Source organism: Electrophorus electricus, chromosome 18 (assembly GCF_041902795.1).
Source record: "Electrophorus electricus isolate QZ-2024a chromosome 18, ASM4190279v1, whole genome shotgun sequence".
Taxonomy (NCBI): domain Eukaryota; kingdom Metazoa; phylum Chordata; class Actinopteri; order Gymnotiformes; family Gymnotidae; genus Electrophorus; species Electrophorus electricus.
Window position 1 is genome coordinate 18,894,621 of NC_137514.1, and position 23,558 is coordinate 18,918,178.

General features: G+C 40.5%; 2 protein-coding genes across 5 annotated transcripts; both read right to left on the reverse strand.

Annotated features, from left to right (window-relative positions):
- Positions 1-1,127: 1,127 nt before the first annotated feature.
- On the reverse strand, positions 1,128-7,889 carry arglu1b (arginine and glutamate rich 1b). The gene is made up of 4 exons (XM_027012951.3): positions 7,295-7,889; positions 6,304-6,529; positions 5,386-5,469; positions 1,128-3,075 (listed from the first exon to the last, which is right to left on the reverse strand). Exons 1-4 carry the CDS (start codon positions 7,621-7,623, stop codon positions 2,911-2,913), a joined length of 804 nt encoding a protein of 267 aa, XP_026868752.2. The 5' UTR covers positions 7,624-7,889; the 3' UTR covers positions 1,128-2,910.
- A 1,412-nt stretch (positions 7,890-9,301) lies between these two features.
- cpo (carboxypeptidase O) lies at positions 9,302-14,049 on the reverse strand. 4 transcript variants are annotated; one of them, XM_081701248.1, is made up of 9 exons: positions 13,932-14,049; positions 13,135-13,195; positions 12,851-12,952; positions 12,490-12,594; positions 11,810-11,926; positions 11,600-11,693; positions 11,065-11,267; positions 10,618-10,702; positions 9,302-10,446 (listed from the first exon to the last, which is right to left on the reverse strand). In XM_081701248.1, exons 2-9 carry the CDS (start codon positions 13,141-13,143, stop codon positions 10,196-10,198), a joined length of 966 nt encoding a protein of 321 aa, XP_081557374.1. In that variant the 5' UTR covers positions 13,144-13,195; positions 13,932-14,049; the 3' UTR covers positions 9,302-10,195. The 4 variants fall into 4 exon arrangements, with proteins under 4 accessions (XP_081557374.1, XP_081557373.1, XP_026868743.3 ...); XM_081701247.1 differs by having other exon boundaries at positions 13,916-14,000; XM_027012942.3 differs by lacking the exon at positions 13,932-14,049 and adding an exon at positions 13,451-13,685.
- Between the last annotated feature and the right edge of the window lie 9,509 nt (positions 14,050-23,558).

A 23,558-nucleotide genomic window follows, 5' to 3' on the forward strand; every position in this document is an offset into this window, starting at 1 on the left:
TTTACAGTGGATGATAACGAATGAAATAGACGAAGTCAAGTAAGAATGAAGAACTCGTTATTATGTGTTGAATAACAGTAAAATTATGGTGTCAGTTAAAAGGGTCTGCGTAATTATTCAGCGACTCGCAAGTCTAGTCTGCATTGCTGCTACGCTATCCAGCTATAAATGAACTGCAACCTATGATTCTTGTGAAATTATTCGAATATCACCTTAATGGGAATAAAAATCTTATTTATTCAGTTGTGCTTTTCACGTTGCAAACAGGCTTAGACATTCTGAAACCTCCACATAAAGATCGAAATAAGTTACCCGCGCATCTGCGACAAAACGGTGTCAACAAATGTGCTTAGAAGTTGGAGCATTTGGCAATTCCGGGTAACTTTTGTATATTCACGGCGCGTGATTGACCGACCTTCAAAGAGACACGATAACGGGTAAGAGATAATTGGATGACAAGCAATGCAGAGGCTGGCGCACGTTTACACCTTCACCTCGTGTCAACGCAACTGGGCGTCCGACGACTTAAATCAATTTCCCTCCTCCTTGTATACACGCAGATGGGACACGTGTCAGCTAACATGAAAGTGTAAAGCAAATTATTCATTAGTCGGCAAAAGGAAGTGTTTAATTAGTGGTCTGGTGCTATACGATCCGAATTCTGCTTTCCCCAAATAAATGTGTCCCACCAAGGTAACCTAGGGCCTTCTGCAAAGTTGTTTAATATGTTTAATAAAAATTCAGGCTTATTATTTTCAGTCAAACTGCAACCTTAATATTGTTTGGGAGGCAAACTTATCCGACTGTATTTTAATTGAAATCTGGTACCTTTTCTCTAATACTGTCTAAATGCTGCCCACTGGAGGACACGAGAAGCTTATTCTTCATGCGGGTGTCAGACAGGGTGTTGCAGGTTTTTGCAGTTCAGGTGGAAGGCTACAGCATAAAATGAGATTTCAAGATAAAATAAGTTCCATATATATATATATATATATATATATATATATATATATATATGTGCCATTCCGCCGGAATACAAATCAATGTTGGCTGCACAAATTCTTAAAATTTAAACAATCACTATCTTAAAATTTTCCCTAAAACTTAAAGACAAAGCAAACAGGAGGGTGGAGACATTCATGGATTTATTGGAGAATAATTACATATCCTTCACAAATGTACCACGATGTAATTTTGTACTACAAGCCCCATTTGCAAGACCTAGGATCTGACTGTGTTCATGGCACATTGCCTGACGGACCACGTTCAGTCTGTTGAGTTTTATTCATACGCATTTGCAAACCCCAGCCTCTATTAAAGGCATGTATTAAAAGGAATAGTTTAAAATCACTATCACATTTTCACTGATTGTCCTGTTTTATACAGCGACTCCTCGAATGCATTGAAATTTTCACACACAACACCCACACACTTGTGTCCGTATGTATACACAAAAATTGGTAGCATATTGAGAGTGAGAAGCACTAAACATACACTATATATGTTCCAAATCAAATATGATCTTAAACTGGTAATAAGATTATTACATAAAGAATATTTAATATAATATCAGGGACAGTTCATATTTACATTTGTATACTTCCTCCGATTCCAAATTATGTACTGGAGAAGGTGCTATCTCAGTTAACCAAGGGAGCATAATGTCACGGTTTTAGCATGGTGCTGTTCTGTTCATTTTTACAGTCAGTAAACCTCTATTAGACTACTGATTAGCAACACTAACAATTAAACTCCCCTAACAGGAGAAATGAATGGGATTTATACAATACACATGAACTGGAGGATCAACCATACAAACTAAAAACAATCACAGCAAAAATATGATTTTGTTCAAACTATTCCTTTAATTGTGGCTGTGCAACCATGTGTAAATAAACTAAAAACAAACACGCAGAGTGTTACACACATCCTGTTGGTATGTATTAAAATAAATTGGGAGATAACAGACCTGACACACATGTAACGTTAATTTGAAAAAGAATTTCAAACAGCACCCATTTGCCCTGCAGTTCCAACAGGATCTCAGAGTAAGAGTGTGAGGTACATTGTAATTGCTTTGTTTAAAAATCAAAAGAAGTTATTTTCTTCAGTTAGCTTTGAGTTACCCCAATCTACATCACAATGTAAGCAACATATAGGAGAATTCACTACTGTCAAATTATTTCTAGGTGCCTGGAATAAATTCAAACCAAGTTGACCCAATTAGGAAACATTCCCACATCAGATTCAGAGTCAGGAAAAACAGCTTGATTCGAATTAGATTTTAACACCTTTATGCCCGACAGAGGTTTTACGGGGGGCTCCATAAAAACATGACTACTTACTCTGAGACAATATGAAAACAGGCGCTTATTTTCCATGTACTATTGTGTAGATCTGGTAGAGGCTTATCTCAAGGGTTTGGTGGGTCAAGCACCACACCGATCTGTTTAATCCATGAATTCAGAAAATAATAGCATATCAGTTCAGAAAATTTGCCCGTCTAAAACCACGAAGCAAACATTTACAAATGGGTAAAAGTGGGTTGGCCACTCGCGAACACAAACACACATATGCAGAACCTAGGAGTGCCCCATCCAGGAATCTTTTCTTGGTTTTTCTTCTCCATGCAGTTCTTTCCACATCTCTCAGACAGGTCCTCAGGAGCTGTGGGAGGAGGTAGGTGAGTGCTTCCTCTGTGACAGTCAGGACGAGGCTTCTTCTTGCTAATGACGGAATGAAAACACTCGGGACTCAGCGTGCTATGTCCGCACCGGATGGCTGGTGCCCGCGGAGATGTCTCTCGAGAGCTGGGGAAAGGGGAGGGGAGGTTTAAAGTCTGGGCTGTGGAGATAGGGGGGGATGGGGATGTCTGGGTGGGGGGCTTCCAGGCCAGTGCATCACGTTGCATCACTCTGCTGCTTTGAGGGAGAAAGACAGCTTGGGCCGTGACTTGCCCTTGCCAAGGATGATCTTCTGCTCCTCCTTCTGCTGTCGCTGACGCTCCTGCTCAAGCTTCATGCGCTCCTCGTGGATCTTTCGCTGCTCCTCGACAATCCGGAGCTGCTCCTCGGCCTAAGGGAACAAGCAAGACATCATACAACAACTACGGTCCATTCGGCGACTGTATGCAAATTCAGAAGCAGCCAGTAAACCAGTCATGTTCCAGTGCATCTGATAATATTAGCATTTTTTGGTCAAGCGAGCCACCTGATAAGGTTTCAAAGTACTATTTTAATATTATTTACCTGGTTTTAAAATTAGTTTGTGTTTTGAAACAGCTCTCTCAAAACCTCAGTGAAAAGATGCTGTTTGGAAGTGTTGTGCACACACATGTGAAATTCATCTGGTTAGAGAGCTCGCAACCATATCATTCAATAAGTAAAGAATATCACATTTGAATGCAAAACCTATTTTGTGAAACACTGAGTTGAAATGATTTGAGTTGCAGAACATACTTCAATGCTTAAAACTTTTATACATAATTACAAGTAAAATTAATGGCAATACATATCACTATCATTATGAAGGGTGCACTTTAACACTGGTAGCATAGTTGCTCAAATTCAATAAATAAAGGACATACATTTATTACCATTGTGTTGCAGCCATAATTGACGCCTATGTTCTCGATAAGAATCACTAATGACTTGGACAGAATTTTTTTTTTTTTTAATAATACTTAATTGCAGAGATGGCATAACACTGCCTTACTGGGACTGTCTAAGTAATGAACTTAAACTGGTTAAAAAGATATTTCAGTGCTGGGTCCTTGAATAGCCCTGCACATTACTGTTTTCCTTGCTCATACAGTGATAAACAGGAAAACTTTGTTTACGAGACTAAGGCATTTTAATACTAAAGCATTTTTCCCGTCCAATGCCAAATAGTGTCTCTCTTAGTGAGATGATATTTATTGCATTGGTTACCACCTGTTTGGTTTCCAACACACCCACACACACCTACCTCACTACACTATCATTCATCTGCATTTTTTTTCTCCTTACTGAATGCAACTGTAATTCCATGTCAGTTGAATAGTTGAATTTTGTTTGATATTCAGTAGTAAATCCCTGTTCTACCCACTATACACCTCTCACACAAACTAGGCACTAAGAGAGCAGATAGAGAGGGGCTACCTGTACTATGAGCCTCTCATCACACAACTTCTGCTTAATTCAACAGAAATGTAATCCAATAACACAAGATGGTTGATTGTCCAAAAAAAAAAAAAAAAAAAAAACAACAAAAAAAACCACCTCTTATTCTACATCTTCTGATTCATATTTTCCAGTCTACCTTAAAAGTCATGAGGCTAACACTGCAGTTTATGTTTTTGAATACTAAAGCCACAGAATAATTAACCTAAATGAATTTAGAGAAGGAGAGTTTGTTTCATTTTTCATGTTATTTTTTCTTTCTTCTCTCCTCTCTTTTCTGTCAGGTTTCGGCTCTTTCTCTTTTCTATGAGCCTGAATTTTCTTTACTTCACAGCCAATCTGAAAACGTCATTGTTTGTTTTTTTAAAGAATGGATTAAAAAATAAATCACTGCTGGTCGTGGATCTACAACGGGGAATCGCCAAGATGATTTTTTGTCTCATTTAAACACTCTCACTATAAGTCAGATAAGATGTTCCCCCACACTGGGTTATCAAAGCTGCATGATTAGCAATGTGAGCCATCACATGTGCGCAAGTGCATGGGTATTTGGATACAACTCCAGCTGTGTACAATAAACTGCACTCAAACTAACCAGGTTGTTAGCACGGCAGTGCTGTCATCATTCATTTTTATTTCTGGAAAATATGAACCCCATGAAGTTTTTGAGATGAGAGGTAAAAACTGCGAGGTGAACAGTTTGATAGCAAATAGGACCTCACTCAATGTGGCATGTACAGAAAAAGTGGCATTGCACAATGCCGACATCAATATTAGGCTATTTAGCGAAAACTTCACCACCTGATGTAATGCAAAGTATGTCTTGGCAAATACTTAAACAGCAATGAACTCTAGAGGCTACATGGTTTGGCACTGACTTGTCTTATTTTGTGCAAAATTAATTATTGGATCACATCAATGCTGTGATTCATCGCAACCCCCCACAGAAGACTTATCTGGAACGTCTGAGATTGGTGTGGATGCTCACAGCACTCAATTAAAAAAAAACTGTGATTTGTTACAGAGCCCATTTTGAAATTGTAATCCACAATTTCAGTACTGCAAAGCAAGAGTTCTGCGATTAACAAACTGATCCATTGTGCAGTATCAGCATCGAGGTATAGCCACACTAAAGAAAGTTGCAAATGAATCAAGCACAAATCTTTGTTTGCGATATAAGATTTGTGTCAGTGGCTAAAAGCCGTATGATGAAACACAGCTGTACCAGTTTGGCCTGAGCGTCTGCAATCTTCCGGTTGTTCTCCAGCAGAATCTTCTCCAGCTCCTCACGTTTCGATCTCTCTTCCTCCTGCATGGGGGCAAACGTTTTCAGCTGGTCTCTCATCACAGACAAATACAAGTGACATCTGACACCCAGTCCTCAAGGGGCATGTAAAGAGACTCCGCCATTCCTTTGGGAGTCAGGTAAAATGCATTTGCAATTTGGCTTCATTAACTGCTCGATTGTAAAGAAAAACAGTAAAGAAAAAAACGAACTTAGCTTACTAGAGAACTAGAAAAACACTTCAGTTTTAAAACCTGTCACTGTGTCTGTGATGTGTCATTGGAACAGGAATGGCAAATAACACCACATTCTATGCCATTACACAGATCTGATCCAATTCCTTGCATTGCCAACTTATACAGGACAAAAATATCATCTGAACTGAAGTGCCTTCACCAATGGCATGATGCAATCAAATAAAGTTGTGTACACACACACACATACATATATAGATATACATACATATATATATATATATATATATATATATATATATATATATAAACAACATAAAAAGGCCACCAACAACTGAATGCAGTGTGTATAGCTCAGCAAGCCTTCCACAACACATCACACAACACATCTTACACTTAAGAGGTGAACAAACATATCCGCAAACATATCAGCCACTATGGCTGTTGGGTTTTCACTCCAGCCAAGCAGCAGTACAAAAGGTACAACTAACTCAGAGTTTGGAGAAGGCACAGTTGATTAGTCCAATCAGATGCGCTTTTGCTTGCTGGAACAAAAACCTGAAGTCACACCAGCCCTTTGCACATGCGTTCTCTTGTGCTTTTGTAGGTGCTGTGAACTCTGGCCTTCACGTTTTAGATCGGCGTGCAATTAATGTGCGGCTACCTCGCGGGCTTTCTGGGCGGCCAGCTCAGCCTGTCGCTGCCTCTCCAGTTCCTCGAGGAGTTGCTTCTCCATGATGCGCTTGGCCTCCTCCACACGCCGCAGCACCTCCCGCTCAATCTCATCTTTCCTCTTCTCCAGCTCCTCCTCCACCCGCTTGGCCACCAGCTCCTCCACACGCCGTGCCGTCTCCTCTTCGATCAGGCGCTCCTCGATCTCCTGCTGACGACTGGGGCAGAATCAGAAATTTGAGTGGCTTTGATCAGAATCAGAATCACAATCACTTTATTTTGCCAAGTAAGTTAGACATGTAAGGAATTTTGTGTGGGTTTGTGCTCACGTGCATGACATATGACATACTTCACAGACCAGACAAGTGCATAGACTACACATATACAAGAAAATTAAGAGAATTAGACAAACTATTGGGGGATAAAAACAGAAGTATACAATCAATAGAGAGACTAAGAATAAAAAAAATCTAATGTGACAGAGACAGTGTTGAATATATGAATGTGTGCCTATGAGCAGAATCTGCTGAAACACGTTTCTATTATTTACCATATATTGCAGAATTATGGATATTGTACAGCTGTGTACCGATACACTGTGTCAAGTAATTAAATTCAGAGTCAAGAGTCAAGTAATTAAATTCAGTGGCTTCATCTCATGAACGGCAACTCGGTTAAAGCTGACATTCATTGACACATTTGAAAACGGATTCCTGGAACCGATATCCTGTGATTTAGTGCGTGATTCTCCAGTAACGCATCCTCATGGTCAATGTTTAGTTTCTGTATTGACCGATCTATGATGGAATTTGCATCCTGGTTCAGGTTTGCTAATAAATTTGAGTTGGGCTGCAAAACACTAAACACTGCTTGCTAGATGTAAAGAGATGAAATTATATGAAAAGTGCGTCTGTAAGTTGTTAGCTAACACTAGCCAAATAAGAAAAGAGGGGAAGTAAAGATAAACAAAACGTGTTCCTTACATTTTCCTCTGCCTCTCCATTTCTGCTTTTTTCTCCTCCTCTTCTTTTTTCTGTTTTTCATCAATGACGCTCCTTTTGCTTAAAGTTCTTCCAAAAATGTCGATTCTTTCCGGCGGCGAGGCAGCCCTCTCCCGCCGGGCCGTAGCCGTGTTTGATCGGGAGCGCGACCGCGACTCTCTCCTCCGGTTCCTCTTCGACTCTCGCGATTTCGAACGTCTTTTCCGGTCTTTGTCCCGGGACCGAGACCGCGAGCGGCTCCGCTTTTTGCCGTGTTTGCTGCCTTTGGAGTGCTTTGAACGGGACGAACTGCGACTTCGTGATCGACCCATTTGAGCTGTCGCTAGAGTTCGGGTGGCTAGCGAGTCAATCTGCAGGCTGGCTACGTTGCCACCCAGCAAGCACTTTTTTCCCTCACGTCCAAACCCGAGCACCTAACGAAACGGCACAATGTGCATGTGACTAACAGAAACTGATAAATTCCCGACCGAGGCAGGATCCGTTGACAATAGTCATTTGTCTGACTATTGGTAACGGTTCAAAAAGAACACTAACGTTAGAGCAAGATGGAGACTGGACGAGTTTTGTTCCACGCATGCGCTGTAGTCCTTCTTCGTGCATGGTGGGTCGCTTGTCATCAAACTCCAATCATTACTGCCACCTAATGGTCTGGAGTCCAGACCTGACGAAGTCTAGGCGGTATTTATTTCAGATAGGCTATATATTGTTTGTTTGCAGGATCAATAAATCGGGATTTTCAATAAATACCATATTTAAAGTTTTTTTTAATTTAAAGTTTTATTTTTATTATTTTTACAATGCCTCACATACATTTCAGTTTATATATAGGATTTATCGCATATGTAACGGATATTTGATTTTCCGCGGTGTTCTAACACGTCCAATAGAGGTCACATGCTGCAAACCGAAAGGCGCTTCAAATGCAGAAATCAACATTAAATGCAGGGACGTTAATTTAAGATGGGGAAGCGCAGAGGAAGAACTCTGAAAGTCCGATTTTTAAAAAAAACGGATTTAGCATTGGATACATAGTAGCAGATTATTATTGCATATTAGAGAGAGAGAGAGAGAGAGAGAGAGAGAGAGAGAGAGAGAGAGAGAGAGAGAGAGAGTAAATTAAATGCAAATAAATACAGATATCTGTCATGTGTACACTTCTTTGCCTTCTTTTCTAACCGTCTTGGCATCCAGACACAGTTTTTTTTGTTTGTTTGTTTTCCCAGGAACTTCCCTGCATTTTCCAGCAGGGCTACGCCGAATCACTTTCTGTCCTGATTACAAGCGCAGGGGCTGTATAAACAGATAATAAGGATGCAGGATTGGCCTGTAGTCCCGGTCTCTCTCCAGCTGGTGCCATGTGGCGTAATATGAAACGCAAAATGGCAAAGAAAATCCTAAAGATAATGGATGAACGGGATTTCGCTTGCTAAACTTGAACATTCTAAACATGAACTGCTGTCTTTAATGCCCAAACATTTAATGTGTTATTTAAAAAGTGTATTGCTACACTATGGTAAATACTCTATTGTCCCAACATTTTGGAACGTGCTACAATAATCAGACTTGAAAAGAGTGCATTTTTTAAAAAGACAATTAAACACAAATTAAAATCACACATAATGCATCGGTTCATGTTGCAGTGTTTTCGATATAGTTCAGTGTGAGTACAAGTCGCTCCTTTTTGGTTTTAGCATTTTCCCTACAGTCCGACATTTTGTGCAATTTTTTGGTTGTGCATTATAGTAGCCTAGCTTCCTGATCCTTATCCTCTAGACGTCTTATCCTCTAGACGTCAAACCACATCTTACTAATGGGCCTCGTGAGTTAACTTGTACTAAAGCAATGCAGGCTATTTTATGGGACGTCGGCCCAAAATACAAGCCTAATCTGAATCGATTTCACGGTTAAAATGCATTTTCCGTCAGTATCAGCATCAGCACCAGTAAACATTGGAATATTGAACATAAGCGTCAACAGTTATTGCTCGATTTCAACGCACAATATAACTTTTAATCATTATTTTGTGTTCAATAAAAAATCTCATCCCATTCAAATACATCATGAATGCAACATCATGAATACAGTTTGGAAACGAGTAGGGACTTTGTATTAAATCCGTTTCAAACGGAAAAAGAAAGTGTAAGCTACTCTGCACTGTATACATTCTCTGTGTGGAGCGGCATATTACACTTAAGATAACTGTTGGCTGTTATCTCTCTACATTTCGCTCTACATTTTTTTTTTTTCACACAAACAACCATCCAACAAAAGTCCTTTACATTCTCAGTCAAATTCTCATTAAACACTCCATACATAATATTTTTCCTGTTATGACCCCATTTAAACCCAATACCCTCCATTTCCCCCCACATTTCAATAGTCCTTGTGCACTGCAGTAATAAGTGTTCTATCGTTTCGTCGGCTATGCAATTATACATCGGACATTCCTTAGTTGTAACAAAACAACTCCATTTGACAATACATCGTACAGGCAGTCTTCCAACAGATATGAGCCACGCAGTATCTCGAACATTTTCTGAGATACTTTTAGACTGTACATTTTTAACACAGGTTTCGCATTCTGTCACTGTCAGACCCTTATAAATGACTACTCCCCCCAAATCACAGTCTTGTATTGTTTTAGATAACATTTTATTTGGGGACTTATTCCAATCAATATTAAGTTGCCTATATTTAAACAAAAAGTCTCCATATACTAATTTAAAATAAGGAGTATGTTTCCTTGACTTGCTTTTTTTTCTTCCACTGGTTTACATCTCTAACTCAATTTGCTTTCCGACATTATCAATCTGGCTCATACTCAGATATTGACGTGATGTTAAACGGCGAGGGTAGACGTCATAAATTCACAGCGCAGTGGCGCTAGAGAGCCAGAATAGCCCACAGCGTGATCCACAGTGTGGCCGTCTCTGTGTAAGCCGCGCTGGCAAACGTCTTATCGTGGACGTAGGTGATTATAGACAATGCTCCTTGGTAGGCTTCCTCACATGTGGGTTGGATTTGCGCCTCTGGCAGCGTGAAGCCGTGCTGGCCCTTGTCCCGTAGTTCAAAGGTAAAGGAGAACGGTATGCCGATGAGACGCGCAAAGTCGCGGGACGAGCCGGAATTTGCGTCTGCGTAAAATACAAGGAAGAGCCATTGCACCAAACCATACTCTATGGTTTGTCAGCAAAAACGTTATTAAATAAATAAAATATGCTAAAATACAAACAACCTGGTTAATCTTTTTCCCCTCAGCTAACGAACGTACAAAAACTATTATTCAAAGTGAAAAGGCAACTCACACAGCACATTAGGAGGAGTCTCCACCGTGTAGTCCATTCCGTGGACGTCTTTGATTGCTTTAGCTGCGGCCAGACCAACTTGCATCTAAACACACGTACACTGGCAGTGTACCACTTACATAACTAAATAAAAATTCTGCATTGTATCATCAAAGATTAAGATAAGATAACGCTTTATTGATCCCGAAGGAAACTGCAGTAGGTTGCAGATTAACAGTTCTATTATGAAAGAGTATGTACACTGTTTGTGGTGCTGGTTTTATCGCAATATTATGTAGACTAGGTCATTCTTATTACACAAGAAAAAAGGAGAAAAAGACAACCTACATTTGTCTAAAGGAACAAAGATTTGTTTCCATCTTCTCTTTCAAAACATTGGAGCCAACCATAGTTAAACCTGTGCCTCGTGACACTGCAGGTGTGAGTGGTGTGTACAAATGTACCCACCAGTTCATCATAGTTTGGTGGTATGATATCAGGATATCCATAAGGGACCAGGATCAGCTGCCCGTGGGAATGGATAGTGAGGAAGCAGAGGATGTTGTTTCGATTTGCACTCAGGAAGTCGGTCACCGCCTTAGCCTCAGGCTCGGACAGAGCACGTTCTCCACTGTAAATGTCTGAGCAACAGTTCCTGGAGATTCCCACCACTATATAGACAGGGCAGACATCAATCTGAATAATTATAGTTTGTGACAGAAGTATTCTATTTATAATTCCTGAAAGAACATTCAAAATTAATGCTTTAATTATATTTACCTGACACTTTTATCCAAAGCAACTTACAATTATGACTGAGTACATCTTGAGCAATTGATAGTTAAGAGCCTTGCTCAGGGGCCCCACAGTGGCACTTGGCAGTGGTGGGGCTTGAACCAGCAACCTTACGATTACAAGTCATCACATTGTACATGGGAGATCAGTAAATATGTGGCATTCCTCATAAGGATGTTTTCTAGTGAACAGTAAAGAAATGCCTTACTTCCCCAGTTTGCATAGAAGTTTCTGTTTAGATCTGTGCCGAAACACGTGCAGTTTCCAGGCCCTGGTGACCTGGACTTCCTCCACAGACGAGTCTATAGGTTTGCAGCAATAGACAATATCTGTTAGAACATGGATGCATTACAATGCTCTGTTGAGGTAAGTTCACACTCTTAGTCATGCTATAGTCCTGGATGGAATCAAAACTCACAGAGTTGTCTTTCCAAGAATACACATATCCATCCATGTTCAGAACTGGGGTGATGTAGAAGTCCAGGTTTTTAAACATCTTTCTCATCTTTCCATCTGTTTTGTATGAGCCCAAGATCTGTTTTGATAGAAAATTGGAAACTATAGTTACAGAGGCTATCAGGAACATGTGTTGGGTTCTTCTTCCTAAGTACATGACAAATCCAATCCACTGACAGAAGGAGGTCTTTTTAAAGACAGACATAAAGGCATCATTGATAGCACTTTGCAAAGTTTAACCTTTTAACTATGAAGTTAAAAGAAAGAGGATGCAGGGTCCTCCAAACCCCCTAAATAAAAATAAATAAATAAATAAATAAACTTGATTTGAAGCCTTTGCTTTCTTGTATAATCTTTGCTCACAACTTGACTCAAACCTGGGGAAGACGTTCTGTGGACATCTGCAATGAATTCATTTCAAGCATAAAAAATTGCAAATTTACAAAAGCATTAATAATGTTCCAAATTAAAACAAACTTCTACCCATAACTCACAGGTAGAGGTTGACATTAGGCCAGATCTGAGCGAGAAAACTGTTGCTTGGTCCTTCTGTGGAGGAATTTAAACATCCACATGGCAATCTGTTCCCTCCATAGTCCTCCTAAATGGGAGGACTAAATCTGACTGCATTCACACACCCACCTCCTTCACAAAGTGCTGACAGAAGGCCGGAGAGATCCATTCTCTGGCATGGATCCCACAGTCCATCCAGATTGCCTTCTTTGGCATGGTGTTGTTTAGCCCGATCTGAAGCACAGAGGGTCTTATTTTCTGAACCACAATGCGTAACATGCAGCAATGGCAAGAAGAGAAGCCGCTTCTCTGGAAACCATGTAAACCTACACTGCACATTTTACTACTCAAGCCAAGTCAAGGTAGCATTATTGGCATGACTATACAAAATTCAGTATTGTCAAAGCATTAAAAATGCTTGTGGAAATCAAGTATTCAAACAATTTAAAACTGAACTTCTATAGTGTATAGGGCAAGTGGGGTATAAAACCTTGAGCAGAGTAATATTTCTCTTTTCATACGTTGTCCCATAGACCATTCTAGAGACAACATCAGGATGGTCCTTCTCCATTTGTTGTATCCAGTCTGAAATCTACAAGGAGAGATATGTAGAAGAATGAACAAATGACTGACTGAATGAATGAGATAGAAAACCAAACATCTAAAACAGACATTTGAGTTCTGCCAATATCATCCAATGGTACAGCCAGCTCATGACTTTGTGAGAAAGTAAATGTAAATCACAAATAAATAAATAAATAAATAATCATTGACCTCATCCATGGTGTGGTAATTGGTGTAGTTATAAACCAACTGCTGCAGACTCTGAACAACTCTGTAATTTAATTTCATAAGAGCATTATGTAATTATTATGTGACAGAAACCACTGTGTTTGTTTATAATACAATAGATGCTAAAAACAGATTAACATTATAATTGACTACTATTACAACAAATCTAAATGACAATTGCAATGTGAAGAACTAAGTTTGGAAGAACTGAGTTTGATTAAATTAAGATATATGAATGATTTCTGACACTGTTGCAGAGCTGCAACTACTCTGTAAAGTGATAATGCTGAAATCTTACCTGTCCTGCATTATCAAAACTAAAAGCACCAAAACCGGTAACACTAGTCGTAGCATGGTTCTGTAATCTGTTCCCCTTAGATCTCTCTGCCCACCTGGTGTTCAGTTTGTGAGTGCTTATCTTGGTCTGTATTGCTTTTATAGAGGTCCATAAGCTATTAGTTTCTATTACACTGTGTAGTAACCATTTCAATTGTTTTATTACTACTATTTCACATACGTCAGTGTAGAATAATAATATACCAATGACGCAGTAAGAATTATATTTGTTCACTAGAATCTAGCGAGCATGAATTATGAACCCTAGGCTATCATCCATTTTTAGCTGCATTAAAAAGTTGAAGAAGAAGAAGAAGAAGAAGAAGAAGAAGAAGAAGAAGAAGAAGAAGAAAATAGAAAACAAAAAGATGAATTGAGAAGTTTATATTTTCTTCATTTTGTTTTCCCCACCTGTTATTGTTCTCACCTGTTTCTAGTTTTACCTTTTTAGCTTGTGTATAATAAACCCTGTGTTTTCTTTCTTGCTTGGCTGGTTTTGGTTTGTAGTGTTTCTGTGTACCTTCTTGGCTGTCTGTCTATATGTATGTACCTATGTTTCTCTGTTGTTTGTACTCCCTGTGATGTATTCCAGTTGTGTTTGCTTACTGACTTCCCTTATAGTTTGACTTTGGACTATTATTCTGACCCTGTTTGTAGATTTGCCATTAACAAATATCACTCTTCTCAGTGTTTGCAGCCACCTCTATTGCACAACGTTACAGTTCATAATGAATGAATATGTTCTATATTACTACAGACATAAGTATATAGAGTCCTATATGTAAATATTGATCTCCAATTAAAATTAGTCCTGGTAAGAATAAGCAGAGAATGCTTGAGTTTTTATTTTAAAACTATCCACCTTAATGTTTTTAGTCAGACTGCTTTTTGAGGGGGATTATTAAATTCCCTAAAGTAATTGAATTATTTTAGCAACTATTTAAAGTTGAGTGTTTAGAGTTGTCACGGGACGCTCCCCCACCCCCCCAAAAGTCATGTGGTATGGTCTGCTGCATGCGGGGGGGGGGGTAGTGTTAGTGCTAAAGTCTTAATTGTTAGTATTGAGTGTGTCTATGTTTATTGTTGATGTTGTGTGAGTGCCACCGTAGTCTTTTGTTATATGTCATTAAATGTTTCACACGTCGAGAGAGTCTGTGCATCCTGCTCCCCACCCTGCGGCACTCGGGCAGCATTACAAGAGCAGTGTATGGTGCTCTGGTCACTTTTAATATTTGCATTTAGATTACTTTATTGTTTGAGCTGAACTTATTTGAAAAATGTGCCTGTGGAAAGAGATATAAGTATGCAGTGGTTTAAATAAACCAAGTAATGTCATTTTCATTAGAATTTCTTGTATTTTTAAACATTAAGGTGAAATTTTATGATAATAACTGAACTATTATTACACCATATAATTATAATTATGGGACTACGTGACAACACAAGTCTGCCGAAAGAAAAGGGGAACAGTAGAAGGCCATAGAAAATTGTTGTGTAATCTTTACTCAGTCCAAACTCTCTGGAATGAGTTCTTACACTTTTTATATCCACCAGCAGATGGAGACACAGATGTTAAATGATATTTAGTCGAAGTAGCCACTTCAGTGCAGATGTGGGAGCCACAGCTGCTCAGGTGGGTCTAGGGTGGCCGAGCTGTTTCAGCATATTGGAGTAGATGAAGTAGCTTTATGGATATGGCAGCAAAAGTTCATCTACTGGTGGCACCAGAACATTTTCTGGCATCACCTCAGAGGCTTTGTTGTTGATGAGCAGGTCTAGTGAGATGTTGACATAATTTCCCTGGTAACATGCCAATAAAACAGAAAGTTTTCATTAGATCTATAAAGATGAACACATGACCAATCCATATTCAGTAGTTGTGCCAGTGGTCTGCATGCAGCTCTGGCAGGTTTATCATTATCATAACTAAAAGAGAGGGCCAGAGGGTGACCAGTGTCCAGCGGACTGTCGGAGATATTGCATTCCACCTACATCACTGTCATAGACCTGAATAAATGCATGAAGTGGCAGGATGACACTGTCAACACCTCAGATTATCAGAAAGCTCTGTGACTGGGGGCCCCAAACTCTTCACCTTTATATACAGGAATGAATAAATAAACAAGTATAATAAATAGGACTACATATGTAAATCTTTAGCATGGATTTAAAAATTGAGACTGCGTCTGAGTCCAAAGTAAAAACTGGAAGGCTGTTCTGTAACTGACAGGCTTTAAATGAGAAGGCTCTTTGTATTAATCGTATTAATACTATGAACTAAGAGAATTCCTGCATTTTGAGATTGCATTACGCGAGGTGGGTTACAGTATACAAAGAGTTCACTCAGATACTGTGTGGCCAGACTGTTTGGCGCTTTATACATCAACAAGAGTCGGTTCAAAATTGAACTGGGAGCCTGTGCAGAACTGAAAGAACACGGCATTGGCTGCTGCCTTCTGTGTAAGTTGGACTTTATTTAATAACGTTTTAGAGCATCCAGTTAGAAGACCATTAAAGTAATCCAATCTTGATTAAATAAAACATTGGATGACTTTATCTGCATCTGACAATGAAAGTATGTCTGTTTAGCAATTATAAATGGAAAAAGGCAGTCTTAGTAACATTACTTATGTGTGTCAAATGAGAGATGAGTGTAATAATAACACAATAAGTTTTGGGTGTTACTGAAGTGCCACCAGGATTTAACAGAATATTAGATAAACTATAAACTATTTTTAAAAGCTGTAAGAATACCACAAAAGATGTGTGGTGGTGATTCTTTAATATTTCATTCATATATTATTTTACATATAGTGTTTTACGTTGTGCTCTTAGCTGTGTGTGAGAGGGTCTCTGTTCTAGCCTTTGCAATGGAGTACACCCTGATATGGTAGGCCTACCCTTCACTGCACTGGAACAGAGATAATGGATTGAGAGCTCCTGAAAGAAGCAGCAACCCACCTGTTTATGACTAGGCAGAAATGTAAATGAAGTATCATGTCTCTTTTTTTGGCCATTTTGTCTTCTTTGTCTCTGATGACCAATAAAGGGTGACAACACCCATGTCAAGAGCTTTAAATTTTCATGTCCAAAGTGCCTTCTTTGGACATGGTTTATGTTGAATAAATGCATGCTCCCAAGCTGAGAGTGCTAAAATGTTTTGTGTCTCTTGATCAATGCTAAAGAACTTCAATATCCACCACAGATATAACACCTGAGACTTAAATAAAGGAGGGGATGTGATGGGGAGGTGCCCTGACTAAACAAGGCACACCAACATTAGAGACGCTTCAATGTATTAAGTAAAGAATCTGATTATCTAATTCTGTAAGTAACATTCACTCCTAAAGGAGCCAACCACCCAAACTCAACAAAGACTGTATCTGGAAAGTGAATGAGCCATCACATTACCCAACAATTTGGTACAGGAATGAAAAATCCACCTGAAGCCAGTAAACTAGGCTACACATCAATATGAATGCCCTGGCTGTTAAACACATGTGATTTCACACAGTAGTGAGACAGTAAGCTCTCTGAGGGCATGAGGTTTCTATAATGCACTGCTTTCCAGAGTTCTTATGCTGTGTCATTGTGGTTTAGCACTGCTCTTTGCTTTACAAAACATAAGCATTAAGTAATGTGTTGAAAACAACATATATATGTATTTTAATATGTATGGGTTTAAAATTATTTGAAATATCATGGCCTTACATTTTTGGAAAAGTATCAATTATATATTCCAATGCATTAGAATACAATATTTGGATAATAAGTTTATACCCTACCTTCCATAGAGGGAGAGAAAGAGTGAGAGAAATACACAGGCAATGAATTTCTCTCACGCCTGTTGTTGAGTGGATATTGATATCTTTGGTACACAGCATTACACTAGTTCAAGAGGAAGACCAGATTCTTACATTACAGACGCTTATATCCCATATTCACCATCAGATGGCACCATCTACCAATTAGACCGCTGGGAAAGGTAGTGAGATTTTTAAAGCAAATTCAGAGTAGCGGAATAAGGTTCCCAGTTTACCCCTGCAGCATATCCATCTGGCTCATGGTCTTATGCTATTTCAGAGCACAACCGGTACCTGAGCTAATTAGTCAGTGATCTGTAGCACTGGATTGGCAGGGAAAATATGTGGACTCTGCAACCTGATTCGTCTAGCTCCTGTCTGAATTATTGCCAGTGGTTATGTCTGTGTGGGTTCCTCTGTTTTTCCTTACTGCATGAAGATTGGAAAGCTTCAGACATGTCAGAAATTAGTTGGCAGAACATCTATACTGTAATCCTGTTTTTTGGCTTTCCTAGAAAGAGATCGAGCTTTAGTGAGAAGATGTGGAGCAATAAAATGCCTCCAACTTGGCTAACTTTTGTTTTACTTAGACTTTGCAGCCTAGGTGGCTGTCTAAAGGGGTAGATTTCAAATAGGTTTTATTTACTTATCTGCAGATGTGCAAGGGGGTGTGTTCACGGAAAAACCTCAGTTACAAGTACAGAGAGAGGAGTGGAGAACTAGAGCAGTGGGAATCATCTGTGTTACAAATTAGCAATTTGGTTGCAAGCAAAACAACAAAGACCTATTGACTCTGTCTTTATCTCTCAGTAAAACCTTTACAGCCACCACTGCACGTTCCATGTCTGCGTGCAGAGGCGTAAGTGAGTGGTGGTGAGAGTGAGTCACTGCTGTTTATACAGGAAAGCATCTCTGAATACTTCGGTCTCTTCGGTCTGGAGAAAGGGTCATGTACAGGCAACGGGTGGGGGGTGGGGCAGCTGGTCGGCCACCTTTAACATGCACCCACACACACACACACACACACACACACACACACAGAAAAACACACAAAAACACACAATTGCCTTGCCAGACCATTCTTCTGCATGTAGGTCTGTATGCATTTTTCAGAATTTTTCACATTTGGTAGAATAAAGAACACTCCCACTGACCTGACCAACTCTACCACTTCACTAATAGTTTTTGTTGTTTTTAAAGGAGAGAAACTAACTAGTCACAAACTAGTTTGAGAGTTCTCCTTCTCCCCAGAACTCTTAGTCTGTCTCATCATTTTAGGCATCCTCTGTGGAAAGAAGTTCAAACACTTACATAGAAATAAATAATGTCAATGTCGTAGTGTTACCATTTGGAGCCCAAATGAACAATAATGAGTAGGTCTTTATTTATTGAAAACAGTATGTACCCTACCATTGATGACAGTATGTACCATACCACTGAAGAGAGTATGTACCCTACTGTTGAAGGCAAAGCTCTTGCAAAAAAGCCATGGAGTGGGTTCAGGGTTCTAGAGTTGTAACATGTTGGGATTGTTTGATGGTGGGTCTTTATTGTGAGGTCTCACCATATGCCATTGCATCCAGATATTGAGAGACTGCAAAAAATGAAGCGATGCTTAAGAAATCTTAATGCCTTGTCTGGCTTACATACAGGGGAACAAATGGGCCAACCCTGCTGTTGTATGCCTGTGTGTGTATGTGTGAATTTATTATAATAATGTGGAAAGATATTCAGTTTTGTTCTGTCATTGTCAACATGCACATGCCATTCTTCCTGACTTCCATAGTCACCTATGCTTACAGGCTCTGGTGTCTTTTATTAGTGTGATTGACAATTTACCAATTCCCAGGCTACATACTTTCTAGGTTTCATATCTTGCAGTATTGGGAGTGTAATTTTGTAGCATGTTTATTTTTTTTCTATCAGAAACCTGAGCTCTCTCCCAGGAGAGTAGTATGGTCTAGACTGCAAAGCTGGTTGGGCTGTTGTCTCACCTACTCTCCCACACCCCAGATAACACATGCCCTAACAATAAAACGTGCTAGAGGAATGTTCATGTTCTTTGACCATGGTCTCAAATAACTCCTTCAGCTGAAAAAACCTTAACTTATAAGAGTATACAGACTTTGGATATGGTTCTGCTTTGCAGTGATAAGATGTCTGCTAGAGATTACTTGTTTCATGCAGTCTGAGTACTGTACATGAATCTGCCATGGTTGTTTATTTTGAGAAATCTAAAAAATGCACGATTTTCATACAGACACCATTACCCAAATCTGGCTACTTCTATTATGCATCAAGATAAACCATAGAAATCTCACTGGTCTCCAGCTGTGCTACAGAAAACCTGATTTCACATTGATGACTCCCTTTAATACCATATGTTTAACAACCACATGCATGGATTCATATGGTGGTTATTGTTCTCTGTCTGGCCAGAGGGTTTCCTGTCAGATTGTATCAGACTGCAGATGAATAGAAAAGGCAACAGATTCAATGAAAGTTCAGGCATGCTATAAGGAGGTCGTGTGGGCTTCATAGAGCTTTTCACAATGCTTTATGAATAGACCATACCATGATGACCTTATGATAATGTCTTGCCAAATATGGAGCAGGAATGTCAAAAACCTGTACTGTGTTCTAATCTCAAAGCCCTGGATTGTGGTTGAATCTCAAAAGCCTGGATTGTGGTTGATTCTCAAAGACCTGATGTGACACTATGAGGCTTAAGCAGGATGCGGGGACAAGGCACGTTGAAACAAATGTTTTAATAACACAAAACACCTACACTTAGCACACATGCTATATTACATCAAACACCCACAAACATACAATGACACAAGAGAGATATATACACACTCCACGATTACACACAACAAGGATCAGGTGGACGACACAAGAGGGCGTGGCACTACAGACTAATGCACAGAGACGTTTGAGGAAGAGGTAGGGGCCGTATCATGACAGAGCCCCCCTAAAGCCTAATGGGCTGCGGACCCAAGACCAATGCCAAACAGCGAGGTCAGAGGACCGGGCAGTTTGCCACAGGCCAGTGCGAGCAGAAGTGCGGGGGGGGGAATACTGGGACTAAGACAAAGACAGATGCAGGAACACCACAGACATTCAATAGTCTGGGGAAGGGAGAAGGCACTCCAGCCAGTCCACCAGTCATCGGCTGGTTTGGAGGCTGACCAGCCTGGGGATGACTGTCCTTCGCTGGCTTGGGTAGCGGCTACTGTCCCGATTTTGATGCATGTGCGCCGGGAAGCGCACCAGCCATATTGCCCAGTTCTGGTGCAGGCACTGGTGTTGCTGCCTTTTTGCCTCCATGAAGCTTAGGTGTAGATGCATGCGTTTTGGGACCTCTTGCCTTAGGGAGAGGAGTGTCCTCTGAAGACGAGGCCGCTTCTCTGCCAGTCACCAGTGGCATACCCTGGGCGGAGCCTTAGGTGGAGCCTTTGGTGTTGGGGGCTCGTCATCCTCAGAGCCTGTAACGTCGCTCTGCGAGGAAGGATCACCATGAGGGACCTCCTCCACCTCCATCGAAGGGTCCTCCTCATGATCGGACCCCATTTCTGACCGCAGACCAATGTCACGGTACTCCCCTCTCTCTCCATACTCAGCACAGCCCTCTAGATAGTCCATGCAGGGGTTGTAGGACCCAGTGGAGTCCATCTCTGAATTGTGGTTTAATCTCAAAGGCAAGGATTGTGGTTAAATCTCAAAGGCCTGGATTGGATTGTGGTTTAATATTACAGGCCTGGATGTGGTTCAATCTCAAAGGCCTGGATTGTGGTTCAGTCTCAGAGGCCTGGGTTCTGGTTGCTAGACTTAAAGCAATGACTCCCAAAGGAAGCTGCTGAATGGAAGATGAGTCCAGATCTACTTAGAACCCCCCAAAAATCCTCCTGAAAATAATTTTGAAATCTTGGAAGTGTTAGATATTGTTTCATTGCTTTTCATTCACAATCAGGGAATACATTAATGGGAAAAATGCAGTGGTAGCCATATAGCTTCCCTTTAATGAATGGATGGGAGAGTCTGATGGCATTAGCTGTTCCTGCAAATAGTTCATTAATGTTCATGCTGATTGTAAACAGTGAAACCGCCAAAGGGCCACTATTGTATTGTTTGATAAACGTAGTACCAACCTTAAATTTGATGTTTATGCAATCTTTATGAATCTGTGAACATAAATCAAATGTGAAGAAGGTCATTTGACTCATCACTCCCCAGCCAGGAGTGTACTGCCCTGGCCCATGTATTGGGCAACTATTCCCTCAAATTTGTCCCAATCATGTAGAGGAGTCAAAGAAGCATGATATGTCATCATCACTCACATGGCATGCAACTAAGGAATAAATTAGAACATATGAGTAACTGAGAGAGAAAAAGAGGGAGAGGGAGAGAGAAGGGCCATAAATAGCATGGGCTCTTTAATAAAGGAGAGGTGTTTGGGTGAAGTATCCACCCAAGGAATTTCTTCCAAAATGCCAGAAAGCTATTAGCAACAAACAGCAGGATGAAACCCAACATGGGTATGAGTGACAAGGTCAAAACGATACTGATGCATTGAGCTCCTTGGCTTAGCTGTGCAGCATAGCACACTAAGAGGAACTACAATAACTGAGGTTTGTTAGACTAGTTTCTTGATCATTTTGGCTCAAAATAAAACAAACAAACAAAAAAAGAAGGAGAGAGACTTTGTGTTCCTGTTGCTCACCAGGTAGAGAAGGTTATAAAAGGTGGAAGAATTATAGGTCATTGGTTCAATTCCAAAGAAGTACTCCTACTGAAACATGCACTATGGACATAAGTTATTGTAGATAGGAGTGTGTGCCAAATTATAGACATATTAAATGTGAAGAGCTAGCTGAGTGAAAAGCAGAAGGCATCACTGTAATAATTACATATATGATTGTAACATCAATCGACTCAATGGCTCTTGCTTCAGTCAAACTGATGGTTCATACTTAAAGCGAACACAGTGTTGGTTGTAATCATAAAAAACAATGGCCAACGAAATTTTGGATAGTGCAAAAGGTAACTTCCGATTAATGTAAACCACAGTCTCTGACATCCTTTAGCTTGCTTCTAATGCTACCAGGAGGAACACTCAGAAGCTTGTTGATTGTTAGTTCTATATTTATTTGCCAAAGAAGTCTGCATGATTCAGGAAAAAAAATATTTTGCCAATAAGCCCAATGTGTAAAGTAACGCTGCCAAGAAAACAGCCATGGACGTCATGTCTTGTTCTTTGGGTTAGAACAGAACATTTTCTTGAACTTGGGGTCAGGCATAAAAACTGTGCAGCTGTACCTTCTCTGACAGAGGCTTTTGATAGCTAATATAATACCAGAAAGCTTGCTGAGTGAAGTTTATGGTAAGATTTCTTTTGTTGCCCAGATATACTGTTTAATAATTGTGAAGTGTGTGCCGCAGGGCGTGGAGCAGGACGCACAGACTCCCTTGACATTGTGAAACATTTAATAATACAACATGTAACAGACAACGGTGGCACTCACACATGACATTAACAGAGAACATAAACACACTTAACCCTAACAAACAACGACTGTAACATGTACACAGGCTAGACAAACATGGATACCAACACAAGCTTTGGCTGACAAACAATAACCAACAGTGAGGGACGCACTGACAGGGGTTTAAATAGACTAACAAACACTAACCGTACCACGTGACTTTTGTTGGGGGTGGGGTGGGGTGTGTGGGTGAGTGTCGTGTGACAGAACCCCCTCCCAAGGGGCACGGCTCCCGACGTGTCCTCTCCAGGACTGCGAGCCCCAGGCCGCCATGTACACACAGACAATACGGCTTTGCCTGGTGCCCACCCTACATGTGGCGGGCTAGGAACTGCAAGCCCGGGAGACCCCTTAAAGGGAGGAAGGATGGCAGAATCCCTGCCCTCCCAGGGCAGTCCGGTATGCTTCTCGAAACGCTGCGCTTAGACACACAAAAAAGGCGCACATTTACACAAACAGAAGCGCCCACACATAAACACTTCGGGCGCTGTGCTGCAGCGCCTGCTGTCAGTGCAGGCACTGTAAACGTGTCCCCAGCCTCGACGGACATGCGGGGGTGCGTGTCCGCCCCAGTTCCAGCTGTGCTCCTCCCCTGAACAGTCCTCCTTATTCTTGCTGCTTTAGAAGCATCCAAGAGGCAATTTGGCTCTGAGGCTTTGGGCAGACCCTTCCAGTCTCGTTGGCAAGTCCGCTGACGGGAAGGGACTCGGGGTACAGCTCT

What these genes read in the sequence shown, in the direction of transcription:
- arglu1b (XM_027012951.3), bottom strand. Translation starts at nt 7,623, where the DNA reads ATGGGTCGATCACGAAGTCGCAGTTCGTCCCGTTCAAAGCACTCCAAA. An exon ending in ATGGAGAGGCAGAGGAAAAT is followed by an intron (nt 6,530 to 7,294) that starts GTAAGGAACACG and finishes ATTCTGCCCCAG; the next exon opens with TCGTCAGCAGGAGATCGAGG. An exon ending in CCGCCCAGAAAGCCCGCGAG is followed by an intron (nt 5,470 to 6,303) that starts GTAGCCGCACAT and finishes GCCCCCATGCAG; the next exon opens with GAGGAAGAGAGATCGAAACG.
- cpo (XM_027012942.3), bottom strand. Translation starts at nt 13,506, where the DNA reads ATGCTACGACTAGTGTTACCGGTTTTGGTGCTTTTAGTTTTGATAATG. An exon ending in CACCAAACTATGATGAACTG is followed by an intron (nt 10,703 to 11,064) that starts GTGGGTACATTT and finishes ACGTGTGTTTAG; the next exon opens with ATGCAAGTTGGTCTGGCCGC. An exon ending in GACTCCTCCTAATGTGCTGT is followed by an intron (nt 10,447 to 10,617) that starts GTGAGTTGCCTT and finishes TATTTTACGCAG; the next exon opens with ACGCAAATTCCGGCTCGTCC.